The following is a 26,629-nucleotide window of genomic DNA, read 5'->3' on the forward strand; positions in this document are numbered from 1 at the left end:
CCACTTTCTGAGGGTTCACACGTTCCTGAATGTGCACTGAGTCCGTGCAGCGTACAGAAAAGTAAGATCCGAAGTGCTGAGTGTTTGATTTGGGGCTTTGTGTTCAAAGTTTGGGCAGACTAGGATCTTCTCTGTCTGGGGATTCAATGTAATTGGCAGCCTCTTGCAGTTTCAAAAGCATTGCCATCTACAACAGAGAAGAGAAGAGTTTGAGAAATCAGAAACCCTCAAGGATCTTTGAGTCAAATAATTCTGACGACACTCCTAAAGATTATCACGAAACGCGCGAGATTCTTACCAGCGGATCGGATTCCATGGAGCTGGGCGGAGTCTCCTTGTGGGGCCTCTCCTCGAGGGTTTGACCGGGGCTGCTGGAGCCGATGCTGGGGGGGGGGAGATGGAACAGCTTGGCCTGGTCTTGCTGGGCAGCCGGCCAAGGCAGAGTGCCCCTCACCCACTCCACCGGGTCCTCCCACTCCGCCTTCTGGCCGTGCACCTTAGATGTCACAACATGCCACAACAGTAAAATTAGAGCGCACCATTTCCTGTGAAAGGGAAGCCAGCCACTCTCCCTGAGGACAGAGTTCCGATGCCACCTGGGGACAGTTCTCTGGATTTGCTACCTCTGGTTACTCACCTTGATGCCGTCCTTGGCCCCCTCCTGCAGGTATGGGATAATAGAGTGGTTCCAAAGATCAATAAACCATGATCGAAACTCATCCACTGTGACCGGACATGACAGGAAAAAACACGGACCTGAGGACACAAGGGAGGGGGGGGGGGGACAGAGGTGAAGTGAGGACACAGGGAATCACACCACTCACAGATATAAAGTTTGAGCGACCCTGTCCAGCCCTGAGGTCGTGTTTCATACCGATGAGGAAGTCTGATGTGCTGTGCTTCTCCAGGAAGGCGTGCAGGTGATACCAGAGTTTGGGGACCCAGTCCAACACCTTGATCAGGTCCTCGTTGGTCAGGTTCCTCTCGTTCTCCGACTCCATCATCTTCCTGTGCAAGTATCGCACCAGGAAGCCGTTGGCTGGTTCCACGTTGTTGGAGAAGGTCACCATCCTGAGAAAATGAGAGTTAACACTCAAAAAGTCATATAAACTCCTACAGCATTAGATCGCTTTTATCCCTCACATCAACAGTTCACACTTTCACGACCGCGTGAAGCTATTCAAAAATCCCTTTCTGAGTTTGTCACACCACAGAACAAATAGTTATTAACCACCCAAGCAAATTGGATTGCCATTTCAGAATCATGAAAACCAAGGAATGCTGTAAAACGGTTAAACTTCACACTTCAGAACAATGTTCTTCCCTTTTCCTTCACATGTTTTCAATAATAACTTTCTGACATTCATAGCATGTTTAGAGATGAATTACTGACTAATCTTTACACACTCTTTAAGTTAAAGTCCTAGGGAGGGACTGGTTAAAGACTGGTACACCTAAGAAAGGTATCTGCCATACTGTGACAGAATTCAAACTTCACTAATAAACATAAACACATTAACGCAAACTTTGTTACCGTCTAGATTAAAGAGGCTTTTATTGTATCGACTGGTTTATTCTACAGTCAGCTTCAAATCTAATCTCAGTTTAATCAAGAGGAATTTATCCACAGACCATAACAAACCAATAAAACAGTACAGGAGAAGAATTCCACAGCTGCTTCTTTCACCAACCTGAAGCTGAGGTGAAGTCCATGGTTCGCAATCATCTTCACTGGCTGGTTGCTTGTTCCAATAATGTAAGGACTGAAAGGAGAGAGGCACAGAAAATTGTATTAATCCACAATTATCTATAAATATGTCTTTATTCATATTTTTCGAGTCATTTTCGGATTTGGAGGTTACCATTTATGATATTTGCAGGTGAGAGCACCGTTGACAAGTTCGCTGATGGAGGCAGGATTGTGAACATCATCCAGAATGATCACCAGCGGAATGTCTGAGGTGCTGGTTTCACGATCAATCTGATTGGCCAGGTTGGAAAGGTAAAGCTGCAGATCCTAGAGGAGAGAAAGCGAGAGATGACAAACAGATGTCAGACGACACAAGACCACCTGAACCTCAGGTTGTACAGATTCTGAAGAGATGTAAGTTTCCAGTCACCTTGCACGACTGGCGGTGCATGTTAAAAGTGACCACGATGCCACTGGTGACTTCGCGGGCGCTGCGGTCCACCAGGTACTCGGCCAGCCGGGAGGCGAGGTAGGACTTCCCCGTGCCGCTGGGCCCGGACAGGATGAGGCGGCGGTGTTTGAGCAGCAGACTGATGTAGTGCTGCATCATTGGTTTGGGAATGAGCGTTTCAAATACCAGGCTGTCCACACACTTCTCCTTTAAACCTGGACATAGTGAGGGCGAAAGTGAGAATGGCCGGCGCGGTAATAAGCAATGAAGCTGATGACTACCTGCTAACTACCCAGGACATATTAAGGTTGGTGATGAAGTCCAGTTTGACACTTGATATTTAACTGCTTGGTCAGATTTATCTTAATATCCATGTTAAAGAATATACACTACATACAGGAAGAGCCACGGCAGGAAGATGTTGTGAAAACGGATCGATATCACCCCCCGTGTCCTTCATGAGCAACATGGAGCTCAAGGCTTTTGCTCTGAAAATAACTTTGCGTGTTTGTGTGAGTGTGTGCAGCCTGCGCCGCCTTAACATCTTTGGGGCCCGTGTGTCTAAGAGTTGGTCGGCCAGCTGGGCTCGGCTACACTGGGATCGTGTTACCCAGAGCTCCGTCTGTGTTGCCGCTGCTTTCCCAGCTCTCCTAGCACTTCGCTCCTCGCATTCCTGCGTGCCAAGGTGCGGAGGGGGGGCGGCTGCCGAGCCCCCCCCTCACTGACCACAGCTCGGGTTTAGAATCAGTGATGGGCTCCACATATGTGCGCCTCACAAATCAAAACACTGCTGTTACTGTGGCGAATATCGTCTATAATCTACATTTATCTCTCCTGGTAGTGTTACAACAGAATGCATAATAGAACCACATTTATTTAACTACCTAATATATCTTTTTCCAGAAAAACCTATTTTTAAGTCGTTGAATTAATGAGTTTATCAGCTGCTGCAGGGTAATTTGAGTTTCGGCTACACATTTCTATTATATTGCTCAATGCACTTAAACACATACCGACATAAATATAAAAAGAGTTGTAAAGTAATACTGAACGTGACGTACAGACGGCAGCAGTTGCTGTGGTAAACAAACACACATGAGGATTTGCATAAACACTGCACTAAGCAGCTGATGCAGACGTTCTGATCGTTGACTGTAAATACAGATGGCCGACCGGTGTCTAATTCCTCCCACTAATCAAAGATGAAGCCAAAAATATCCCACATCTTATGAATTTGGAGTAACACCTTGCACAATAGCGTTCGGGGGGGATGGAGCCGCCGTGGCAAGGTCTTGCGAGGTCGTGCAGAACCGCGCGTCGACCAATCGTAAGCCAGTCTCACCTGTCAATCAAGACTTTTCGCCTTGTTTTTATAGCATCAAAAAACGAATTAAAACCAAGGTCTGTGGAGAGTTAACACTTAAACATCAATGTGATGAGAAGTGAATCTGTGAGAATATTTGTTGCACCATTATTAGAGAGGTGACACTGGACTCGCACCAGGCTGTTACCTGGTGAGACCCCTCAACTTCTAACCTCTCATAACATTACATTACATTACATTACATTTCATTTAGCTGACGCTTCTATCCAAAGCGACTTACAATAAGTGCATTCAACCTCGAGGGTACAAACCCAGAACAACTAGAATCAAGAAAGTACAATTTCTTCCAAAATAAGGCAAAACTACAAAATGCTATAAGTAAGTGCCATTTAAGTGCTACAAAATTTGTTAGTAATTTAGTATTTTTATTTTTTATATTTTGTATTTTTATTCAAGGTTTTTACAGTCCTGGAAGTGTAAATACCAGATTCCAGAATAGTACACATGTCCAACCTGTCCATTAAACACTCCATACATAGATTTAGAATAGATGGTCACCAAGTGTATTTTTTTTTCATACTCTGCATTTTGGGTTTGTGTATTCCTTCTTCAATCTTGAATCATAACTACATGAAATAAAGCGTCAGTCCTAAATCCAGTCAGATTGCACGTGTCCCATGTCTTCACAAACCTTTCAGAGACACAGTGATGCTGCTGGGGCCTCGGGACATGCAGCGAGAGGGTTGCGTTTCAGGGGCGTCTCCTCCGAGCACCCTCTTGATGTGGCCCATACTGTAGCTGTAAATGGACTCGGTGGAGAGGCCCAGGCTGGAGGTGGGATCAACTTTGGTGATGTACACCTGGAAGGAAAAAGGGCAGAAAAGAGAACAGAGAAAAACTGTATCAGCAGCATGTGGTGGTTTAAGATTTATCTAGAAAATTAAGAATTCATATAAATTCACAATAAAACACAACATCATGACAAATGTGACGTTTCAGAGCTTTAATAGGTCCCCAAGGAGAAACATGGTCTGTGCATGAGGTTTACAAGCTCCTGCTCCTGAGCCCTTTGGGTTTATTGGGTCCCATACACACTATGAAATGAAACTCACTGGAAAGACATGAGCCTTGTAAATAAGATTCTTTACGGTCACGGTAAATCCAAATACTTTTTAAACTATCTTTGTCCGTTTTATAACAACCAGAAGTTGCGTGGTACTGTAAAGTAGTTAGGGGAAGATGCTATTTCTGCATCTTAGCTCTCACCACTGCCCAGTTGTTGGATATGCTAAAATTAACGTGACAGCTGAAGCATAAATGTGAACAAGCTTGATACAAACTGTACATTGAGTTCCTGGACAGATCTAACTGAACCGAGTGGTCAGAGGTGGAGTCTCACCTTAAAAGCCTGACTGACGGCTGAGTCCAGCATGGTCCAGTCCATCCTGCCGTTCACCCGCACAGTGCCCGCGAAGAAATCCTGTTGTTTCACCTCCTGTTGGTCCAGAAATGGGGATGAAGATGTTTGAAATCATGTTTATTATGAGTCTGACGAGGGTGAGGAAGAACAAGACTTACATCTTTGAAGACGTGCAGGTCCGCGACACAAACCACCACCCGGACCCGGTGATCGTCCCTCTGTGAGGAAAGGCTGAGGGACTCTGCCGCGTGGACGTCTAACCAGGAGAAAACCAAAGAGGATTCGTAGGATGTCTAACATTTAAAATAGAAGCTTAGCATTCCAAATTATGTGATTGTCACGTAAAAATTGAACAGATCAATAACTGGTATTAGAAAAATGGTTAAAATGCAACCAAATGTCTGTTTTTACTAATCTATATAAACAGATTCTGGGTGTGAAGACTTTAAATATCTACATACAGTTACTTGTTGTCCTGTGTGTGTAAGTACCATTTACCACAGTGTCTTCATGTTTACCACACTGCTAAAAACAATGCACGTCTACATTTTCGGAGATTTAACTTTACCTGAGCTCCCTTCACTCAGCCCTCTGCTGAAGCTTTTTGGCATTTGCAAGGCCACCGACTGTCGCGGCGAGGAACCTTCAAACATGGCAAGACCTGAGGACTGGGACACGGAGCTGGAGGGTCCGGGGGACGGACAGGGGGACAAAGTACCCGTCTTCAGGTGGTCGTTCTCAGCCTTCAGGTTCTCCACTGTCTTCTACAGAGAAAATCACAACTGTTACAGCAATGTTCATACATCACCTTACCATCTCTATCAAATGATTAAAAACAATTACAGCAATAAAGGCCATAAATGATGAGTTTCACATATAATCCATCATGAAATCTAAATTCTAAAATACAATACAGGAACCATACATTTTGCCCACAGTAGAGTATTCAAAATGTCTTCCTATTCAGCACAGAACCATGTCATATCAATTATCTCAAAATAAAAATATTGCAAAAGGAAGCTATGCCACTTGCCTGCATGCCGTTCATGGCCTCCTGCAGCTGCTCCAGCTGATGAGCAGAGCTCAGAGCTTCAAGGCGGATGTCTGTCAGTTTCAGCTCCTTCTGCCACAGCTCTGAACGCAGCCCTGTCACGACCTTGTCATCCGCCTCCTCATCGCCTCCTTCACACAGTCTGCACACATTCAGTTCACACCAGAACACATTACAGATCTGCGGAGGCAGCGAGGAGCAGCAGACTGACAGATGAGAAATAATTCATTTCAAGAGTTTTCAGCTCCAACAAATGAACACAGAAGTCATTTACTGACAATGAAACATGGTAACCTCCTGTTCTAACAAGTTTTAAAGCAAATCACTGCAGTTAAAGGTTTACCCGGATGATGCTGCAGAGGTCGAGGATCTTATCGTGGCTGAGGGATCATCACTAATATGGTGGACCTTAGGGGAGGAAGGTGCAGAGGATTCTGGGGTGGCGATCTCCTCGATGTCGGCGTACGGCCCCGACGGCTTTGAACCCTTCTTACTGAAGGCCTTGTTGAAGGAGCTGCGCAACTGTTCAGAGAAGGGTGAGGTTACATTCAGGAATATAGCTGGAAATTTTAACACACGAGAATTGGTGTTGAGCTGCTTCTATCAGATGAGTCATCAACATTTGTTTCCTCGTAACTTTCTGGTTCACCTTGTATTATTAAAGTTCAATTGTTTCTTTATGCAACCACTTAGTTTTAAACAATTTTCAAACTAGGTATTATTGAGGCATTTCACTTTAAAGCACAGATGCACGAGATGTGTGAATGAAATGAGAGCTACACAACAAAACTATGAAAACCATCTCAATGTAAAGACCTTCAACAGAAATGCTCATCTTCATTGAACCACCTACACGATGTTTAAATGACATGCTGGTTAAATCGATTCTCGGTTCATGTTTGATGAATTCAGAGCACATCACAGAGTAAGTTGATGAATCACGTTTAAAAAGACACCTATGACAGAAAGTATGACTCATAAAGTGCGTGCTGGCTGCAGACAGGGGGGGAGAAGGGATGGGGGGTGCTGATGGGGGGACTAGCAGCTTTATTTGCTGGAGCAACATCACTCACTCACCTCAAAGACCTAAAATAAAAAAGCAGGGCAGCATGAGGGAAAGACCAGAGTCATACTTAATAACAGATCGGGAACCAGATAGGAGGAGAATCACACATGTGCGCATGCAGGAGCACGAAGTAGGACAGCAGCTGACTGAGGGTCTCACATCAAATGCCTCCACTGAGCTACACTGCTCACAGAAAAGGTCAGAAGACATCTCAGCTTCATGATACATCAGTGAAAACATTTTACTACTAAAATTTCATACATTTATATATTTGTTTTTGCCAAAAAAGGATTCCACATTAGCCTTTATAGAGAGAAAACTGTGCCATTATGGATTTTACTGCACATATTGATCATGTGAATAGTTTAACCTCTGTAACGTAGTGCTAATCAAGACTGTTACTACATTTATTACTCTTGATTAGTGCTGATTAATTTGTTGGTCAAATACAAATGGATTGCCATGAAAATCTGATCTAACATGAACAAACTCCACAGGATGAATTTCTGTAAAAAAAATCTGCAAAACAAATACCCACTGGCATTTGTTGTACTTTGCAATAAGTGCTTTTTACAAGGATACACAGCCCCATAAAGTGCTTGATACGGTCATAATAATCAAGATAAAGCATAATTTGAAGTCAATGTCATTAATAACCACGATATAAGTCAGATGATTATTTCCTTAATGTTTAAAGGCTGATTGTTGCTCCTCAGTGAAGGTTGTGGTTTTATGAGCAGAGAACACTTGATAAACAAATCTGATCAAATGTTATCCCCCTCACTGTGTTAACACAATATAAAAGCAGAATTTATCTATTTAAGTTGAAATGTTTTATTGCTATTGATACTATTATTATAAGAGATGTTTTCAATCGTCCAACAAGAAGAATCACTCTATAAAATGTGTCCCACCACTTTCATCCCTTTCTGTGATGAGAAAAACATGTGATTCATCAACCGCTGCAAATTGTTGGTTCAATTTATGACTTCCAGCATTTGTGAGAAGTTTTGCAGAACACATTTCGCTGACTCCTGCTGTGGTAAACCCCCGAATCCGCTGGCGCGCCAAACAAACCCAATGTCTAACCAAACTCTGAAGTGTTTCTAATCAGTGTGACCGCCACTTGTGTGTCTGGCTGTGAGTCCTCACCCAGCTCTTCTTCTTCTTCTTCTTGGCCTCCTGCTCTTTCAGACTCCCCATGCTGGAGTGACTGGTGGTGCTGGCCAGGCTCGAGATGCTCTCTGACGAGTTCTGCCGATTGATCACCAGCTCTGAAAAACAAGAGGAAATTGAATATTGGGTGGAAAGTTTTTGAAATGTCCAATCACACCCTTCCTCCTCAGCATGTCATGTACCTTTGGGCGTGATGTCTGCATCACTGAGAGCCCCGTGAAGGATTTCTTGGTTCTCTGTGTTTTGAGTCTTCAGAATGTCGATGGTCTCCTTGAGCTCGGTGAGCTCCGAGTCCTGAAGAGTAGAAACATCGATGTGACCTCCTGTCAGCTCATAGAAGGGCAGCTGGACCAAGATGCTTCGGAGGTGGGGATTCGTGGAAGGGCTCTCTGCGCTCGACTGGCCGGTTGGGCTGAGTGGCTGGGGACAACATGGAAGTTACCACACTGTGCAAACCTTTGACCTCAACAAATACACACTGAATTGCTAGAGATCTTAAAACAATGTTAAAATATGGTAAAATATATAAACTGAATTGTAAGCTGGCCGAATAATAATAATAATAATAATAAAACTGTTATGCTATGACGACAAGCAAAGAAGATGACTGGAGAGGAGAGGAGAGGAGAAAAGAGAGGAGAGATGACTGGAGAGGAGGTTCGTGTTGGATCAATCAAAACCAATTTGCTGACCCTTTTGCTTAAATAACTGTACTTGTCTTCATAGATCTATAGCAGGGGTAGGCAACCTTTACTATCAAAAGAGCCATTTTGCCCCCTCTTCCCCCAAATAAAAATTGTCTGGAGCCGCAAAACATATCTGATACCACAGCTTATAAAGTTGTATGTATATATAAGAACTATAGTTTGTTGCATTTATGAAATTATAGAACGACAATAAAGAAAACAGTTGACATTTTATTGCAAGAACAAAATACAGGGGCATGTGTAGGCCTATTTTGAAATATATTAAGAACAGAACTATGCAGGCCAATTTGAATCCTCCCCATATTTGTGGTAAATGTATAAAATAAGAAGTAGCCCACTATGAAATAAATAAAACATTTAGCTGCAGCCTAATAGCTTAAAAAGAGTAAACATAAAAAATAGGCCAGTTTGTATTTAATTATGACTAAAGTCCGTTTCAGTGTGCTGTCAACAGCAATCAACCATCGCACCTGAACATAAAACACAACTACATCAGCTCAGTGTCTGAAATAAATATTTTTTAGCAAAATAATAGCCTATTAAATTATAGTGTTCTCACATGTTTAATGTGATTTCTGTGTCTGAACATCACTGCAGATCTTCTCTATATCAGGGCTGTAAGATGTGACCTTGATCTTCACACAGGACTGCAGGCTGTCATCTGTTAGGCGGGAGCGATACTTGGATTTTATGTAGTTCATGCTTGAGAAAACCTGCTCGCATAAGTATGTTGATCCAAAGATGGACAGGACTCCAAATGCATACTTCTTCATGTTTATATAAGTGTCGGGAATGGCATTCCATGTTTCGAACACAAATTTGTCGGTCTTGGGGAGGTTTCAATTTCGCTCCATTTGTGCTCTTGAGCGAGAATGGCCTTCTGACGGGCGACATTTTCGAGATCAGCTGTCAGGCTTTTGAACTTGGACACCCACAAGTCTTTATCAGCTATGTCGGCCAGTTCAATTTCCAGATCTGGTTGGCTTACTCCTGTGAATGCGGACATGTTCAGCAGGGATGGGTCGATGTCCAGGGGTGAAACAGGGAAGGATAATGTGTTTTTTTCCTTTCTGAAGTCGCTGAATCTTTCCCCAAATGCAGCTTGCATTACAATTATTGCACGCTGTAAATACTCACAATTTATGTGATTGCCTTCTTCTTTGAACTTTCCCAGGGAGGGGAAGTGAGAGAGCGTACCTCTCTGTACATCTCTGGCAAACACTGTCATCTTGCGCTCAAACGCCAAAACATCCTCCAGCATCTGCAGGGCCGTTCTTCCGTTTCCCTGGAGGCTTTTGTTCAGCATGTTTAAGTGACTTGTCATATCCACCATGAAGTGCAACTTTTCCAGCCAATCTAGATCTTCCAGCTCGGGATAGGTGAGGCCTTTGCTTTCCAGGAAGGCTTTCACATGGTCCAGACAAGCAGCAAACCGTTTCAGCACATCTCCCCTGGACAGCCACCGGACTTTGTTATGCATCAGTAGATCCGAATATGTGCTGTCGACTTCATCTAACAATGAACAGAATTGTCGGTGGTTTAACCCTTTTGCCATTATTTTGTTAACTATCTGAATAGCAAGGTTCATCACCTCCATACATTCGGGGGGAAATGTTTGTGCGCACAGTGCTTCTTGGTGCAAGATGCAGTGAAACGTCAGCAGCTTTCGATCTAGCGACTTCTGAAGTAAAGTCACAAAGCCCTTATGTGCTCCTCTCATACTAGGTGCCCCATCAGTAGCCACTGACACCATGTGAGTGGTTTTTATTTCTTTGGCTTTTAAACAATTCACAACAGCCTCACAAATGTCCTCCCCCCGTGTTTGGCCTTTAAGTGGTATCAACTCAATGATTTCTTCCTGCGGCCCATCAGAGTTCACATATCTACATAACAGCGCTGTCTGTTCAATATCGTTTACATCACTTGACTCATCACAGGCTATTGAGTATGCTTGAGCTGAATTGATGTCCTCAATTTGCTGTCTGGTGATGTTTGTTGCCATTTTGATGGCCCTGTCCTTGACGGTCTTTGCAGAGAGAGACGTATCTCTAATTTTCTGAATAATTTCACCTTTGTTTTTGAAGTCCGAAAAAAGATGCTCTGATATTTTAATGAATGATTCTTTCATGTATTCTCCATCTGTGAACGGCTTTCCACGCCTTACTATCTCATGAGCGGCCACAAAACTAGCAGTAGTAGTTGAGTTTACAGACTTGGTCCACTTCTTGAAAGCATATTTGGGTTAGGGTTAGGGTTAGTTCAGAAATCGCTCTTTTTCTCTCATCTCCAGCTTTGTACTTTTCAGCAAATGCTGTGTGCTTATTAAGGAAATGTCTTTCAACATTGCATTTTTTGTTGTTTGCGAATTTATCCTGACAAATCAAACACACAGGTAGGCCAGCATCGTTGGCAGTGAAAGCAAATGTATCAGTCCATGCAGAATTAAATTCTCTATTTTCCTCTGCGACTTTTCTTTTTTTGGATTTATCCATTGTTAGCTTACCTAGACCGGTGGTCAGACACTCTAGATTAGCCACCTGCAGGGATAAGGGCCGGGCCGTATACGTAATAGGATGTGACGCATATTTTAGTGGACGAAACATTAAAAAAAAAAATGTGAGCAGGTCAGACTGGAGCCGTCACAGACACTGAAGCTCGGAACAAACTAACTGCAGCTTCTGCTCTGCTATAAAAGCTGCGGAGCTGATCTCTGAGCAGCTGTGACCGCAGAAACTCTTTGTTTTCACTGTTTCCAGTGATAAGAAGCCGCCGGTGAGTCTGTGAGCGGCTGCTTTTCACGTGAACGAGCTCAGATCTCACCGCGGCTCTCAGAGCGAGTGAGCCGGGCGGGGGGCGGAGCCCCGGGGCCTGTCTGTGTGCGCGCTGCCTGGGAGCACACAGACACACTGACACACACACTCGCCCGCTCCTGGTATTTCATGATGGCCTGATACGATGATGATTTAAAAACGTCACTCACATCCATCGTGACGTTCACTCACGTTCACGTTCATCATATGAAAACTGATTCGTTGAGTTCACCGTTCGCGGAAAATATGCGCAACATGCACAACACTACAGGGAGCCACTGCAGGGGGGCCAAAGAGCCGCATGCGGCTCCGGAGCCGCAGGTTGCCGACCCCTGATCTATAGCAATGCATATTTCTGTTCATTGTTTAAAAAACAATACAATAAAATATTAAACATTGTGAGCCCTAATGTGTTTGCTGTCTTATATCTGGAGTCTAATGTATACACGCTAACTTAAAGATGTATATGTATATGTTATATAATTTGATTTATTTATAAAAAATATAAAGCACACATTAGACTTACAATAAACTATTAAACATTGTTTTAAATAACAAAATACACACAAATGAATCTTGTGTGTTAATAATGACTTGTGAGATTTTGTTCCCACCCACTCTCAAATGTATTTTTTTTGACATATAAAAAGGAAAGAGTCCTGGATGAAACAGGCAGCACATCAACCATCAGCATCATGATATCAGAGAGATACCTTTTGGTCCGACGAGACGGACAGAGTCTCCAGGCGCGCCGTCATCAGCGCCAGGCTCTGCTCGAACGCTGCCACCAGATTGGCCTTTAAGGGAAAGAGACAGGCGGTGAGAAAGAGACAGATAGGGGCGTTTGAGAGAGGAAACAGGTATGAGTCACCGGTTGAATAAAAATCACTCTGCAGTCTCGCACTCAAAAGCACATCACACTAATGGCTTGTCTCTGTCTGCGGGGAGGAGAGGGGGGGGGGGGGGGTGGAGTGGCGGACAGCTGTGGATGATGTCAGAGATGAAAGAGGAGGTTAGGGTAATGGTGGTGAAGGAGGCGCAGAGTGGAACAGTCAGACAATCCACTTCAACCTCCTGGAGCATGTTTGACCTTTAGACTAAGATGTCTCACACCAACGCTGACGATGATGATGCCGTGTTTTTTTATTTTAGGTCTTTGGTTCAGCATCTTCTTTTTAGCTTTGCATGCATATCAGTTTGTGTGTTTATATGTTCGTGATTAAGTTTACACCCCCACAAAGTTGGTGGAAAACAAATCAAAAGTCTTTGGAGACTGATATTTATGAGTGTGTGCAATTTGTTCTACAGAATGTTAATGTGGTTTCATTAGGAGACTGTTGGGCCTTGGGAGAGTTATGAGTCTCCTTTCAATTTGGTTTTATATCTATTTATGTCTTCTTTTATTTTGGTAATTTAATGAAATCACCTCTTTTTAATACACTTAAATGTACCCTGCCTGTCATTCTCTTCCGCCCTCCTTCCTCATATTTATCTTCAGTTAAAAATAGAATCAAAATTGTTCATCTGCATTTCCTTGATTGAATTTGTTTGGTGTTTTATGCCAACGAACCATTGTAAGACTTTTGGCACGTAGACCAGACAAAACAGACCAAATAAATAACGGACAAATTACTGATTAATGAGAATAATCATTCACTCTAGCCCTCGTCAACATGCTTCCAGGTAGGATTGAGGCTCGACTGTGTCACACTGTCAGCCTCAGCAGAGATGTGTGACAGCAACCTGTCAGCCTGACGTCCAATCAGAATCACGCAGGGGAAGCAACAGAAAGCTCTGAAGGCAGCGGTCCAACAAACCTGGCCAAGCTGCTTCACCCAGCATCCAGAGGAGCGGGTCAGCGGGAGGGGGCGCGGGGGGCAGCAGCGAGTCCAGCAGTCAATACAGCCACGAGGGTAAAAGAGAGGGACAGGGGCGTTAGGCGTGTGATAAGGCTTCTCATTAAAAACATTCAAAAATACACACACACACGAAGATAAACTTCATTAATGTGTTCAAATCATACACAGGTTAGTCGGAAGCTATGCAAAGGCAGTGAGTAAAATGTGCAGCAAGATGAGAGAAATAGAAAAAGGAGGAGCAGGATATTTGGTGCGTATAGCTGATGAGTATCCATCAAAATATAAGGGATAAAAGATTTTAGTAAAAGTGGCCAGAGGTGACAGGCAGCGAGACGACAGGAGGCCAGGCTGTGACACTCGAGATGATGGATCCTAAATATTTTGCGATTCCATGGAATCTTCAGCACATGTACATAAGCAGCTGGACTTGCTTGTGTTTCTTTAAGACGTTTCATGTCTCGTTCAAAAGGCTTCTTCAGTTCTCAGAGTTTCCAGAAACACCAGTGAGTCCAGTTGCTTGTGTGGATCTGCACAACTCCTGAAGTTACCAAGAAGCCCTTGGCCGTTCCTCCTTCCTTCCAAATGTCCTCTGACGTTAAATTCTGACTCTAAGGACATTTAATTTACATTTTGGATTCATACCACTCGGATAAAAAGCTCGTCCAAGTCACTTAAAAAAAGTCCTACTTACGTTGGCAGAGAGCTGCATTGTCAAGTTGGCAACCTTTTCCTGGGAGGACTCCAGCTCGCGTCTCAGCTTCCGGATTTGCTGCAGACAAACTTCCAAAGTTAGTCTGAGCAGTTTGAGCATTGAGATGATATTAAACAGTAGCTTGATGTGCTGGAAACGTTAACATGGGTTTAAGGGTGATAATGGAATGTGTTACATGTGTTTGTTGGTGAAAAAAAACACACAAATACACAAACTATGGAAGATATCGCTCCTCATTAAAAAACTGGAATGATTCAAAAACAAGTTAAACACATTCACAACCAAATCAAAATGTTACGATCATGGGGTGTTGATGGATTGTCCTCATGCGCTGAGAATTTTTAAGAGGTCTGAAAATTACTTCATTAAATGTTAGCGGCTGGTGCTGAAGGACAAAGAATATGAGACGTAAAACAGAAAGAACTGAGTTATGAGCTCCGGAGATAAAGATCGGCGGTCACAGCGCTGATGACATCACGTGATGGATGGACCTGGTTCAACCGGAAATGATTGACAGATGACGCAGAGGAAAAGCAGTGTGGGTGATAGAGTGGTGGCACGTTTGCCTTACCTCCCCTTGTATCCTCTCCTCATTCTAATGAAGGCATGGTAAACAATGAAGAGAGTTCATTTTAGTACGTTTACTACTTACCCACTGTGAGAAGGACAATACTGAAGTTTTATAGAGATCACAACAGTGAAATACAGGCTTGAAATAGGTAATATAAACCAATTGGCAACCAACCGGAGGCTGAAGATTAATTAATTTAATAACATATAAGCTGTAGTAGACACATTTTCAAATAGAAGGCAACAGGGCATAAAACATAATGGAAAGTGGCAATAAGAAATCTCTGAGCATATCCGAAACTGAGATTGGGGCCAGAGACATGACCATGACAACCATAACAACAGTAAGAAGAACATAGACAATAAGATTACATAGAGTTTCTTCTTACCGAGGAATAGTTGGATGAAGCATTGGATGCCAAAGACAGCACAGAGCCATGTACTGTAAGAAAGTTAAGATAAACATTGATATCATGATATGATTTCTAATATAAATAAGTTCCTTTTTAAGCACAATACAAAATGTAAACAGACATTTGGTAAATTATCAACTTTGTCTCAGAAAAATAAGTTTGACGTCATTCAATTTCTAAGTAGCTGATGGGTGGTTTGCTGTTATGGTTACATGTGAATCACAGATTAGGTCATTGAGTAACTCCCTTTTAATCTAAAACGATGACACACAGACTCCTCTCCACTTAAAATAAATCATATTCTGATGTTTGGCTTGTGTGCTAAGCTTTATTTCATGTTCGGCCATGTTGGGCGACTCCCCTGGTGGGAGGCCACTCGAGGAAAACTCACCATCATCCCCTGGTTCACGGAAAGACCCCGACCGCATCATGCTTTTTGGCCGGTCAGCCAGCGACAGACTGCTGCCCAGGGGGGAGGTTCCGAACAGATCGCAGGCTGAGTCACCGGGGGGGCCGATGCTGTTCGAGCGCGAGATCCTCGGAGATCCGATGGAAATTGGGGCAACTACCGACAAAAGAGACAGATTTGGTAAGATGGAGAAACAAATTCAAACTGGAGGATGCAGAGCTGCAGAGAAACACATACACACAGATTCTTACACCTAGGTATGGCAGCCTTATTCTGATGACTCGGAGAAAGGCAACTCCCTGGTTCCACAACATTCAAAGAGCTAAATATACACCGACTTGCCCCCCCCCCACTGCATCTATTTCCTACATAATTCAGACTTTAAGTTAAGTCCAGTCACAGGATCATCATCTTCACAGGGTTGCATGTGATGTTAAACTATTAGGTCATCACTTCACCACTTGGATTTGACAGATTGTTGTGTCAACATTTCTTAACTTCAGAAAACTTATCTGGACGGCCCCCCCGAGTGTGAACTCAGTACCTCTCTGCTGGGTAATTATCGACGATAAGATGGATGGCTTATCAAAGATCTCAGGTCTCATTAGTTTTCAGAGCTCGGGTGTTTTTAGAACTTGGCAGCCAGAGTGAAGAAGCAGGCGGACTCACCCACGTTGGTGAGAGGAGCCTTGCCCGAGGAGGGGTGGAGCAAGCGGGTGGGAGAGGGCAGCTGGGGGGGGCTGTCGCTCTCCGTCATGCCAGCGATGGTGTGGGAGTGGCGCCTGCCCGGTTTGCTTCCATCGCTGTCCGACAGGCTTGAGCCGTAGCGTCTGAGAGGAGAGAGGTGACTTTAATTTAAAACCATTGAAGACACGTCACAGTGTGAGATATTAGAAATGTGAAGTGTTTGGGACGTACTCTAAGCCTTTCTTCGGCAAGGTGTTCCTGTCCGCTTGCAAGCTGTAAAGATAGAAACATAATTGACAGAGAAAGAAAGCGTTAAAATCATGTTTATTTGTCATAAGACCTGCAGAAATCTCAGGGCTTTTTAAACCTTCCTGTAAATCTAGTCCATGTGGCGCACTGGGCACTTTCACACAGAATGCGTGGGCACACTTCTTTGGCAGGAAATCATTTGGGCCATCTTGACAAACTCAGTCCTTCAGTGGCTACAAACCTTCATCCTGTAAACGACAGCTCAGACTTTCTGTTCCCAGAACAGGCACAAAAAATATGGGTGGATGTCTGTGAACTGCCAAGAATCTAAAAGCTTGACGCTGAAACACTGGCTGTTGTCCATTAACGTGAAGATGACAGATCCAAGGTGCGTTTATTTATGTAATTAATGTAGTTTTTTTTTCAATTCTGAAGGATTACGATTAAGAGTTTCTTGGACAAAGTGGATTTTTCTCCTTGAGTTGTTAAGTTGTACAACAAAAGAAAACGTCTCCTGTGCAGGTCGAGTGATTTAGAACTTGTTACGTTCCAAAATGTTCCAAAGTGGTTTTGACCTGTCATTGAAGTCTTAAGTGCTCTCTACATATTGTGTGGTAATGCAGTAAACCAGGAGAAATTGTACTATAATTGATGGGATTATTGGGTTTACACACGTCATTTACCCACTTTTCTGAAAATAGAAGCATTTATTGAATCTTACGTGTAGTGTTTAACCAAACTGACCATACAAACACATGGGGAAATTTAGGATAAGAAGACAAATGTGTTCTTGCATTAGGCTCAAAATGCTTATTTGTGATCATACCACATATAAAAAGTACAATAAAACAAGAAATGCCAGAATCACATTTTCTTTCTTCTGAGACTTGCCTATCAGTGAGGTTGAGGGAGGTTCTGCTCCCGGCCCCCCAGGTCCCCGTGGTCCTCTCCTGCTTGTCGTGCCTCTCAGCAGTGAGAAACCTCGAGCTGCAGGGGACGCTCATGGTCAGCGGCAGGGACTCCATGCTGCGGTGCATCAGCTTGGGATAGAGCAGTGGGGACCCGCTCCGGCTCAGGCTGTCACTGGTGTAGGAGCTGGGGGAGTCGAGGTGGAGGATGGGCGCCGGGCTCGGGGTGAGGTGGCCAGCGGTGTGGGAACCAGCCAGGTCCTGAAGCTTGGAGTATGGGGGGACTTTGGGGGGGAGGTCATGAATGGTCATGCAGGAGTCAAGGCTGTTCGAGTTAACCTTGTCCAGGTGAGCCAGGCTGGGGGGGCGACCCAGAGTTTTCGTGTGCAGCATTCTAGGAAACAGACAGAAGAGACAAGATGTCAAAAACAGAAACTAAGGTGATGTTCATAACAAAGTCATAACTTGACTCGTGCATGTGTGTGATGTGTATTATTGATTTCTTTTTTTTGGTCATTTTATAGTGTCTTTGACCCAGATCACAGAAATCTAATTTCCTAACTTCGACTCCTACATGCCGAGGTAGCCAGTTGTGTTTGTATTTTTTGACATCTGAATCCAAGATGTCTGCCTGTAAATTTAAGAGCAGCATAAGATATTATTTTGGACTGTTACTTTAGAAAGTAGTTCCAGTAAAAATACAGACAGTGAGTTCACTGGATTGTTTAGACTAACTGTCTCTCGGAAGACAAATCGCTGTTGAAAATGTTAGAACTAATAATGTCCCACAACGCAAGACACCACAAGAGGTCAGCGAGACAATGTGCTTTTTTGTGACTCAGGTGAAATGGCCCTTTAGAGCTGAATGTAAATGAGAGACCTTGGTGTGGTGGGTGATGACAGCTCAGGGTATCTGCCGCTGCTGGTCCGTCTCAGGCCGTGGAGTTTGACAGTGGACTCCCCTGCCGTCCCGGACCGAGCGTCCTCTCCCTTCAGAGAGCAGCAGTCCATGTCAGCGCCCACCGCCTTCGCCTTGGCCCTCTCCTTCTCCTTCTCCCGGTCGGTCTGGTTCACCGGGCCTGTGCTGGTTCGAGTGGACATCTTACTGCCGCAGCTACTCAGCTCTTTGACCCTGGGTCCCGAAGAGGCCATGGGCACGGGCTTCAAACTCAACAGGCCGGGGTCAATGGTGCCGCTGACAGGCCGACCTGACTGGCGACCGATCACACTAAACGTGCTGGACTTGGCCGGTCGAGGCAGACTGCGGTACTGAAGGCTGTTTCGGGCGATCGGCCCCGGGAAGCTCTGCTCGCTGCTGGCATCAAAACTGTTCTTCCGACCTGTTGGTATCCCTCCTCCCACGGGCTTCATGGGGATGCCGGAGCACTTGGGCATTTTCCCCACGGTAGCGGAGCCACTGGAGATGGTGGTGCCCCCTGCTGTCATAACAGTGGCGGTGCCGGTGGCTATTGGTGGCTTCTTATACCCAAAGGAGGCTCCAGCAGAGGGTTTAACTAAACCTGATGGAGGCTTGCGGTGCTCTCCGAGGTGATCCCGGCCAGCGTCGGAGCGAGACCGTTGCAGACCAGCAGTTTTAATGGACATCTTGGATTTGTCGAGTGGCCTCTCACTTTTAGGTACTGCATAAAGAAAGAACAAAGCTGCCTGGTTAAGTAACAACATTACAGCAAATTTATTTACAATTTCAATGAGGATAAATTGCACCAAGCTTCTTTCATGTGTTAAGAGCATTCAACAACTTCAAGACACCTTTGTTATTATTATTTGCATATTAACACAGAGCAAACAAAGAGTAACAGCTGTGACATGCGTATAAACAAATAATTTACGCATACAAGTTAATCATAAAAACGTCTGAACTTCACTTTAAAAGCTAATTGTTAGATATGTAAAATGATATAAATTGGTTTTGAAGTGATGACGTCAGCAACTCCGCAACCACATTTTTCTTGCCAACTTTCCAAGTTGTTGTTTTGATTTGACGTTGTGCTCCCATGAATTTTCTCGGTCACAAACTAATTTTTGTGATTATTCTTAGGCCACATGAATGCATCATTAGCTACTCAATGAAAGATATCCTCGAATCGATAGATTCAATGTGTATACTTGATGTGTGAACCAGGTGAATGACAACGAACTAACTAAATGACTGAGACTGAAAGACTCATACATTTCTAAAACGTTAGAGCTGGATAAGACTTTAAAAGATGAGAGAAAGAGGGTCAATAATGTTGTTGTTTATTTTAAGTTTAAAAAATAAAGTAAATACAACACATCTGACGTCTTATGTGAATCTGTTAACTAAGCATTTGCCTAAAAAAATCCATCCACTAAGTACATTTTCCCTTTATCCTGCTGCCAAAATACATACAATCAGAAATAATTATATAATCACTTGTTTTTAAAGCTTAAATTAAGCAAAAAGAAGGTCAAGAAAAATGTTGATATTGGATCTCAATTTAAACCCCTTTATTTAATCAAGCACTGTTTTCTTGAGGATTAGAGGACATTAAAATAAATGTAGTTGATGCAGACAGCAGACTCAGTGTCTCTGTACAGTCACTGGCTTTTGCAGGCCTCGAAAGAAAAATGGCTTTGGGCCATGCTGGGATTTTTTCCACAATAAAATGTTTTTTTCATGGAGAATTGTTTTCATCAGTATACTGCAGCGTGTTACAAATCAAAACCTGGCTTGAGCTTCAGGGTTCACTTCTCTATTCATCTTGACACCGAGCAGACATCCGGTTTGGCTGCTCTACAAACAGACTCTGTTTCATGTTTGGATTCATTACACAAAGACATGATGGATGACATAGATTGCATAGATAAAACAAGTTAACGGTGGCAGTGATCCACCAGGAAAGTGAATATGACGGGAACATCAGATAAAAAAGACAGAGAAATAAACATGGAGATGAAAAGTGAAAACATGTTATCACGAGATCTCACCTGCGACTTTGAGCATGCACTGAGATGTGTGGGTGATGGGGGAGGTGACGCCCACAGGGGGATTACGACCCTTCCTGAAACTCCCTGGTTGACCCAAACTTTGCGGTTTCTTCAGTTCACCCCTACTCCCTGGATCTTCACTGAGGCTTGGAGGCTTCTTCCTCCACTTGCTCGGTGCCTCTGTCTTGAGACTGCCCGTTTCATAGCTGCAGCTCTCCAGCTTGTGGATGACTTTGCCATCCTCGCTGAACCAAGACAGTCCGCTTTCCACCATGGAGCGCTTCTCTGCATCAGTGCGGAGCTGCACAGAGAGAAGGGGGGGGGGGGGGGGTGGATAACCTTCAGTTATGGTCCGTGTTATCTGTGGAATTGGCTGTGCTCTGTAATCTTTTGTTTCATCTGAGCCGCATTCCAGTGGGAAGGAGTAAGATAGATTCACATACCCAGAACGGATTCAAGAAAAACACAGACAAAGGAAAGAAAGCAAACAAAGGAAAACATAACAAAAAAAGTGTATTGTTTCAAAACTTTCTGAGATAAATCAGTTTGTTGGGGGATAAAACTGAGAAATTTTAAATAGAGTAAAAGTCGAGCCTATTTTTTTTTATGTGTTTCTGTGCAGAAGACAAAATAAAAGCAGGCTGCACTATAAGAGAAAGATCCTGTGGTGCGTTGAAGAGGTAACATCGGGGACAAAACTGGACATGCTGCTTCTTGGCACAATATGATTGTGATCCAGAGCGACAGATGGCTCATTGAGTCCCAGTAACGTTCATTTCTTCCCAGTGAGCAAACTGCAAGTAAGCACACATTCCTGTAATAACCTGGGAGAAAGGTAGAAGCCACAAACGCTGTTGCAAAACTAAATCTAAACCAAATGTTAAGATCTCCCCCAGACATGTTTTAGAGTTTCTTGTGGTTTCTTCACATAGAAAGTTCATGCACATAGCCAAGTTAAAAGTCAAAATATTTAATTACATATTTTTCTCCCTTATTAAACAAACAATCTATAACTACAGTCTCCACCCTGCGGTTGTGTGCGTCTGCCAGTGCAGTTTCTATCTACATGTTTTTTCCCCCCAAACTCATGAGGTCACGGTGACCTCTGACCTCTGAAATCTGATCAGTTCCTCTTTGAGTCCAAATGACAACTGATCACATTCTTAAGGAAAAACTCTAAAGGACCTTGAGATATTATGTTCAAGGTAAAAATATGTTTTGTGAGGACCTTGTGACCTTAAAATCAAATCGAATCAGTTTATTTGAAATTCCCTCAAGGTGTTTATAAGACCAAAAATGTGATTTGTAAGATCACAGTGACCTTGACCTTTGACCTTTAACCACCAAGTTCTAATAAGTTCATCGTTGACTCCAACTGAACTTTTGTACAAAATTTTAAGAAATTCCATTGAGGGGTTCTTGAGATGTTGTGTTCACAAGAGTGGAACGGACAAACAACCCGTAAACAAAATACTTCCTGCCACTGGGTGTCGCCCTCGTGGAGCCTTAAATAATTAGCTATTGTTCTTTTAGAGTAAATCTACTGACACCAAAATGTCTCTTACTTCCGTTTCTGTGTTTGTGCAGTGGATGTTTTGAACTGTGACAGATTGTGTGTCTCTGTGGTTCCAGCGTAATGACAGAGGTAAGGTTGTGTGGCTGCTTCCTGTGGCCCTTTTTCAACTCACATTTAACACGCAGCACAACGCAGATCACTTTCTTTAGCTACCGCTTTTTCCAAACAAAACAAGGCGAAGGAAAAGGAAAACGTCACCACACGGTTGTCGGGGCGACAGTATTTCAGCTCACCATGACAGAGGAGTTGCGTCTGGAGCCCAGGGGCGTGTTGGGGAGGGAGTTGAGCGAGGAGCTGGCGTTGAACTCCTCTGAACTGAGGTTGTCCGAACCATCGCCGTCGCTGAGGCCGCTGCTGATGGAGCTGCTCTCGTCCCAGCTGAAACCACACATTGACGACAAGTTAGCAAAGAAAAATCTAATAATTGACAACCAGGTGAATGTGCAGTAGGTAAAGCTTCAGAAATGTGTTTGGAGGGATTAAATAAAGCTGGTTGCAGCAGTGATACGTCCATCTGTCGGCAATGAGTCATCTCTGGAGGAGGCCACGTGCTCAAACAAGAATTTGGAACTCATACATCAGAGCTTCAGGACGTATGGTGAATAACCCTTCAGGAGTGGACACTTCAGTTTGAATGAAATAAACCATACGTCTATTTTATTTTAACGTCTCGTTTATCAGCCAACTGTCTCATCATAACAGCTGATGACAAAAAACGTAATTTGTATTTGTCTGAACATCCTATTTGAATCGTTAATGAGCTGCATTATGGGAGGAGGAAGATATAATATTCTTTGCGTATTTTCTCGAGCTTTAACGATTTATCGATTGGCCAGTAAACTTGTCCGATATGAGCCTATAACAGATACATTGGTATTTATGAAAACTTATTTCACAAAATAAACAATGCAGAAAAGATGCATTTATGTTTGCATTATTTAATAAAACGTTTATCATTCAAGTTCTATAAAACCCAACCTCTTGCCCACTAAACTGTAAAATATAAAGCATCAATGGTCTTTGTCATAAGTGTTTGATTGGGATATCTAAGGAATCATTGCCAATTACTCTTCTATATCTGTGTTGAAAAATCCATATCCACCCCAAACATCTATATAAGGTGTGGTTCAGGTTTTTCTAACATTTTTATCTAAGATTGTTTAGAGAATCCTTCTTCAATGTTGCCGTGTTTAAACAAAGTCAAACAACGGCCACCTTAACTGTAGCTTCAAAAGAATCTTTACAGGATGTGCAGATAAATCATGATGAGTAAAAAAAGTATCTGTTCTGACAGTTCAGGGTTTAGAAAGAGTCTGCTGGTCTCTAAAGATGCATGGGATCAGAGTGACAGGCTCCTGTGCGCTCCCTGACCCTCACATCCACTCTGAATCACCCAAAATCGCCTATCAGATGCTGCAATGAGCGGCCTGCTGCAGAAGGAAAGCAGGGACAGATAGTCCTGGCACAGTAGAAACCAAACTGCTCAATGGGCATCAGATATCTCCAAGCACTTATACTGGAAGATGAATGCGGACTTGGAGCTGCAGCCTCTAAGTCAACCGAAACATTACAGCTCAGAGTCCAAGGGGAGTTTGAAATGAACCAGTAAAACATGTTTATGCGCTTTGGAAGAGCAATAATGCCTCGTTGGGTTTAGAAATTATATCTCCTGTGAGATAAATGCACGTCCAGTTTTTGAGTTTTTGTGTAACTATGTTCCCCCATCATTTCTTCTGGCAACCACAGGTGGTAATCAAATTTGTGTTGGCGCACAAAAACGCAACACAGTGGAAAAAGGTACATTAATAAAACCCTTAAAATGCAAAGTCGCTGCTCGAGCTGGATCGGTTCCTTTTTCCCCTTTTTCCTCACTTCCCCCCCCACTGAAATGAAAATGCTCCTTGTGGCTGTGCAGGCTGTAATTAGCAGAGGCACGGAACACGGAGCTACACAGCAAAATACAGGGAGACAAAAATGGCCCGTCCACATTCAGAACTGGATTTAATCACACGGCTGGATTTGAGTTGTAGTCGCGTATACGCTGACACTTCACACTGGCTTTGAAAACTCTGATATATATTAAAGATTTGCGGCCACAGATACATGAGCTCGGTGGGAAAGTTTGACATGAGGAAAGGGAAAAAGAAAAACCTAAAATAAATGTTTGATTTTAAATCTGTTTCTTAAATATTTTCACATACCATGAATACGGAGAATAAGGTTTGATTTACATTGAGTGCAGATGTTCGTGGTATGTTTGAACAATACCACCTCTGTCAGGAGCCACGGAGCGGCCATGAATAACCCCCCCACAGGGATGTCAGCGCGAGAGGAGGCAGGAGGGCTGTCGGCGCTACGAGCCAAACTGTCAGCTCTCGGGGGGGAAATCCAGACAGCGAGAGAGGGTGGGAGTGCACCGGCAGAGTGCATACTTCATGCATAGGGTGGCAATTAAAATTCTTGTTTTCGGTGGCATTACTCCAACGTCTCTCTGACTTGTGTGCGTCCACATTGTTATTTGAGTTGGGCTGCAATCAAAAAATGTTGTGATTTAAGAAGAATCTGGAGATGATTGGTGGGGGGGAGCAGGTCGGAGACGATGCAATCAGCATCAGTGAAAACACACACACACACACAGACACACACAGACACACAAAGGCTGGCTGCCACTATGGCAAGAATCACTGCATTGTTGTTTTTACAGATATATCCCCATATTGTATTTGATTTACTTATTGAATCATCAACTTACTAACTTTGGTAGAACTTTTTATCTGTGGTTTTACTTACTCTTGCATTTCATTATTTTATTTTCATTTGAGCTTTATCCCTTTTATTTATTTTTCTCGTCTATTTTAGGATTTCACTATTTTACTCTTACAAGCCTTTATGACCACTCAAAGAGTTTCACCTTTCACACAGTGAATCTATACAGCACTTTCTCTATCGTCATAATCCAGCCCAAAGACACTTCCTAAGCCAGAGCTCTTCATCATTTATGACATTCACATTTTCTTGGCTTCGTTAAAAAGTTCCTTATCAAATTGTCTTATGGAGGTATGTGGATGGCTGGGAGTTATTCTACACGAAAAGTATTTTGTATGGAAAGTCTGTCTCAAATCTGTCGGGGTGAACTGAGGACACACAACAAAGATGGAGCAAGCAGCAGAATAAAGACAAGTTGAAACCACATCAGTATTAATCTATAAAAGCAGATTAAATCATGTCAGAGTGCACAGAAGGATTCAGTATGACGTTCAGTTCTGGCTCTGGGTTTATTTCCTGTGTATCAAGACCATGAGGACAAGGTTAATGCACATTCATGTCTATGGCTAATTGAATGTTGGAGACATCCACTATTATACGGATCCATGAAATCTGTCAGCACAGATATATAGATTATATATACAGTTCTAAGCCAGTGTCAACAAGGGTGTTGACATATACATATCATTCAACTTTAGCAGCCTCATGTCATTATTTAAACACCTTAAAATAACCCGAATTAATCTATTTGTCCTTAATTAACCTGCCGGTGTTACTTGACTTAAAAGTAAATATTCAAAACAACTCCACTATAAAATGTAAGTATTACAGTTTAATGTGGTTATTCAAACACTAAAAACACAGTAAATCAAGCCGAATTAATCTTCAATCTATTTAAATAGTTACTTTACTAGAATGTAAAAAGAGACAAGACTCCACTGTAAAATAAGATAATTAACTAATTAAATAAGTGTAACGTCGTTATTAAAACACCAAAAATGTTGTAAAACAAGCCGAATTAATCCTCTACTTACGTTTATATAATCGGCTAATGTTACTTTATTATAACGTTAAAAACCACGTGTTGTTTGATTAATACCAGACAAATGTATAAATCGCCGCCATGAACTATCGGATCCGTTAGAAAAAGCCGCTGAATCATATCGACCCGCAGCTGTAAAACCTCCTCGTTACCTGGACGTGAAGAGCAAAGTCCTCCTCGCTGCTGACGCCTTCAACGGGAAAACACCACCGCTCATTAGACAGAGAACTTAACTTCCCCGGATCGTCAGTGAGCAGCGGACATTTAAATTCACATCCTCCGCTGCCAGAGACCGAGACCCTCAGTGCTTTCACCCGGAGAGCAGAGGGAGGCAGCCGGCCACTGGGCAGACAACACGCCCCTCCCGTGACAGCAGGGGGAAGAAAGGGGGCAGAAGAAGAGGATGAAGAGGGGGAAGAGGAAAAATAAGAAGAATAAAAAAGAAGAGGAAGAGGAAGAAGAGGAAGAAGGAGAAGAAGATTAAAAGGGGGAAGAAGAAGAAAAAATAGAAGAAGAAGTTGTAGATGAAAATGAAGAAGAAGATCAAGAGGAACAGGATGAAGAGGAAGAAGGGGAAGAGGAATACGAGGAATAAGAGGAATAAGAGGAATAAGAGGAAGAGGGAGAAGGAGAAGATGAATAAAAAAGATGAGCAAGATGAAGAAGATGAAGAAGATGAATAAGAGGAAGATGAAGATGAACGGACTGAAGTGACCTCAAATATAAAAAGCTGTCACGATCATCCATGGTGATGTAATCCGATTACCCAGCAA

At 43.1% G+C, this 26,629-nt stretch overlaps 1 protein-coding gene across 1 annotated transcript; it reads right to left on the bottom strand.

Annotated features, from left to right (window-relative positions):
- On the bottom strand, window positions 1–26,216 carry nav1b (neuron navigator 1b). Its single transcript, XM_061069089.1, has 26 exons — window positions 26,009–26,216; window positions 22,282–22,426; window positions 20,473–20,773; window positions 18,383–19,142; window positions 17,486–17,896; window positions 16,577–16,618; window positions 16,328–16,488; window positions 15,641–15,814; window positions 15,226–15,278; window positions 14,246–14,323; window positions 12,409–12,492; window positions 8,361–8,598; window positions 8,155–8,276; window positions 6,280–6,458; window positions 5,919–6,078; window positions 5,454–5,649; window positions 5,044–5,141; window positions 4,865–4,960; window positions 4,157–4,325; window positions 2,121–2,356; window positions 1,863–2,017; window positions 1,692–1,763; window positions 875–1,071; window positions 638–756; window positions 299–496; window positions 1–187 (listed from the first exon to the last, which is right to left on the bottom strand). The coding sequence occupies exons 1-26, from the start codon at window positions 26,071–26,073 to the stop codon at window positions 104–106; spliced, it is 4,593 nt and encodes a 1,530-aa protein (XP_060925072.1). The 5' UTR covers window positions 26,074–26,216; the 3' UTR covers window positions 1–103.
- Between the last annotated feature and the right edge of the window lie 413 nt (window positions 26,217–26,629).

This window comes from Limanda limanda, chromosome 4, assembly GCF_963576545.1.
Source record: "Limanda limanda chromosome 4, fLimLim1.1, whole genome shotgun sequence".
NCBI classification, from domain to species: Eukaryota; Metazoa; Chordata; class Actinopteri; order Pleuronectiformes; family Pleuronectidae; genus Limanda; species Limanda limanda.

Excerpts from the sequence above, each read along its gene's own strand:
- nav1b (XM_061069089.1), bottom strand. The coding sequence starts at position 26,073 with ATGAGCGGTGGTGTTTTCCCGTTGAAGGCGTCAGCAGCGAGGAGGACT. Across the intron at positions 15,815-16,327 it reads GGCTCCTCTCACCAACGTGG|TTGCCCCAATTTCCATCGGA; the intron begins GTGAGTCCGCCT and ends TTTTGTCGGTAG. Across the intron at positions 5,650-5,918 it reads AGGCCATGAACGGCATGCAG|AAGACAGTGGAGAACCTGAA; the intron begins GCAAGTGGCATA and ends TTTTCTCTGTAG.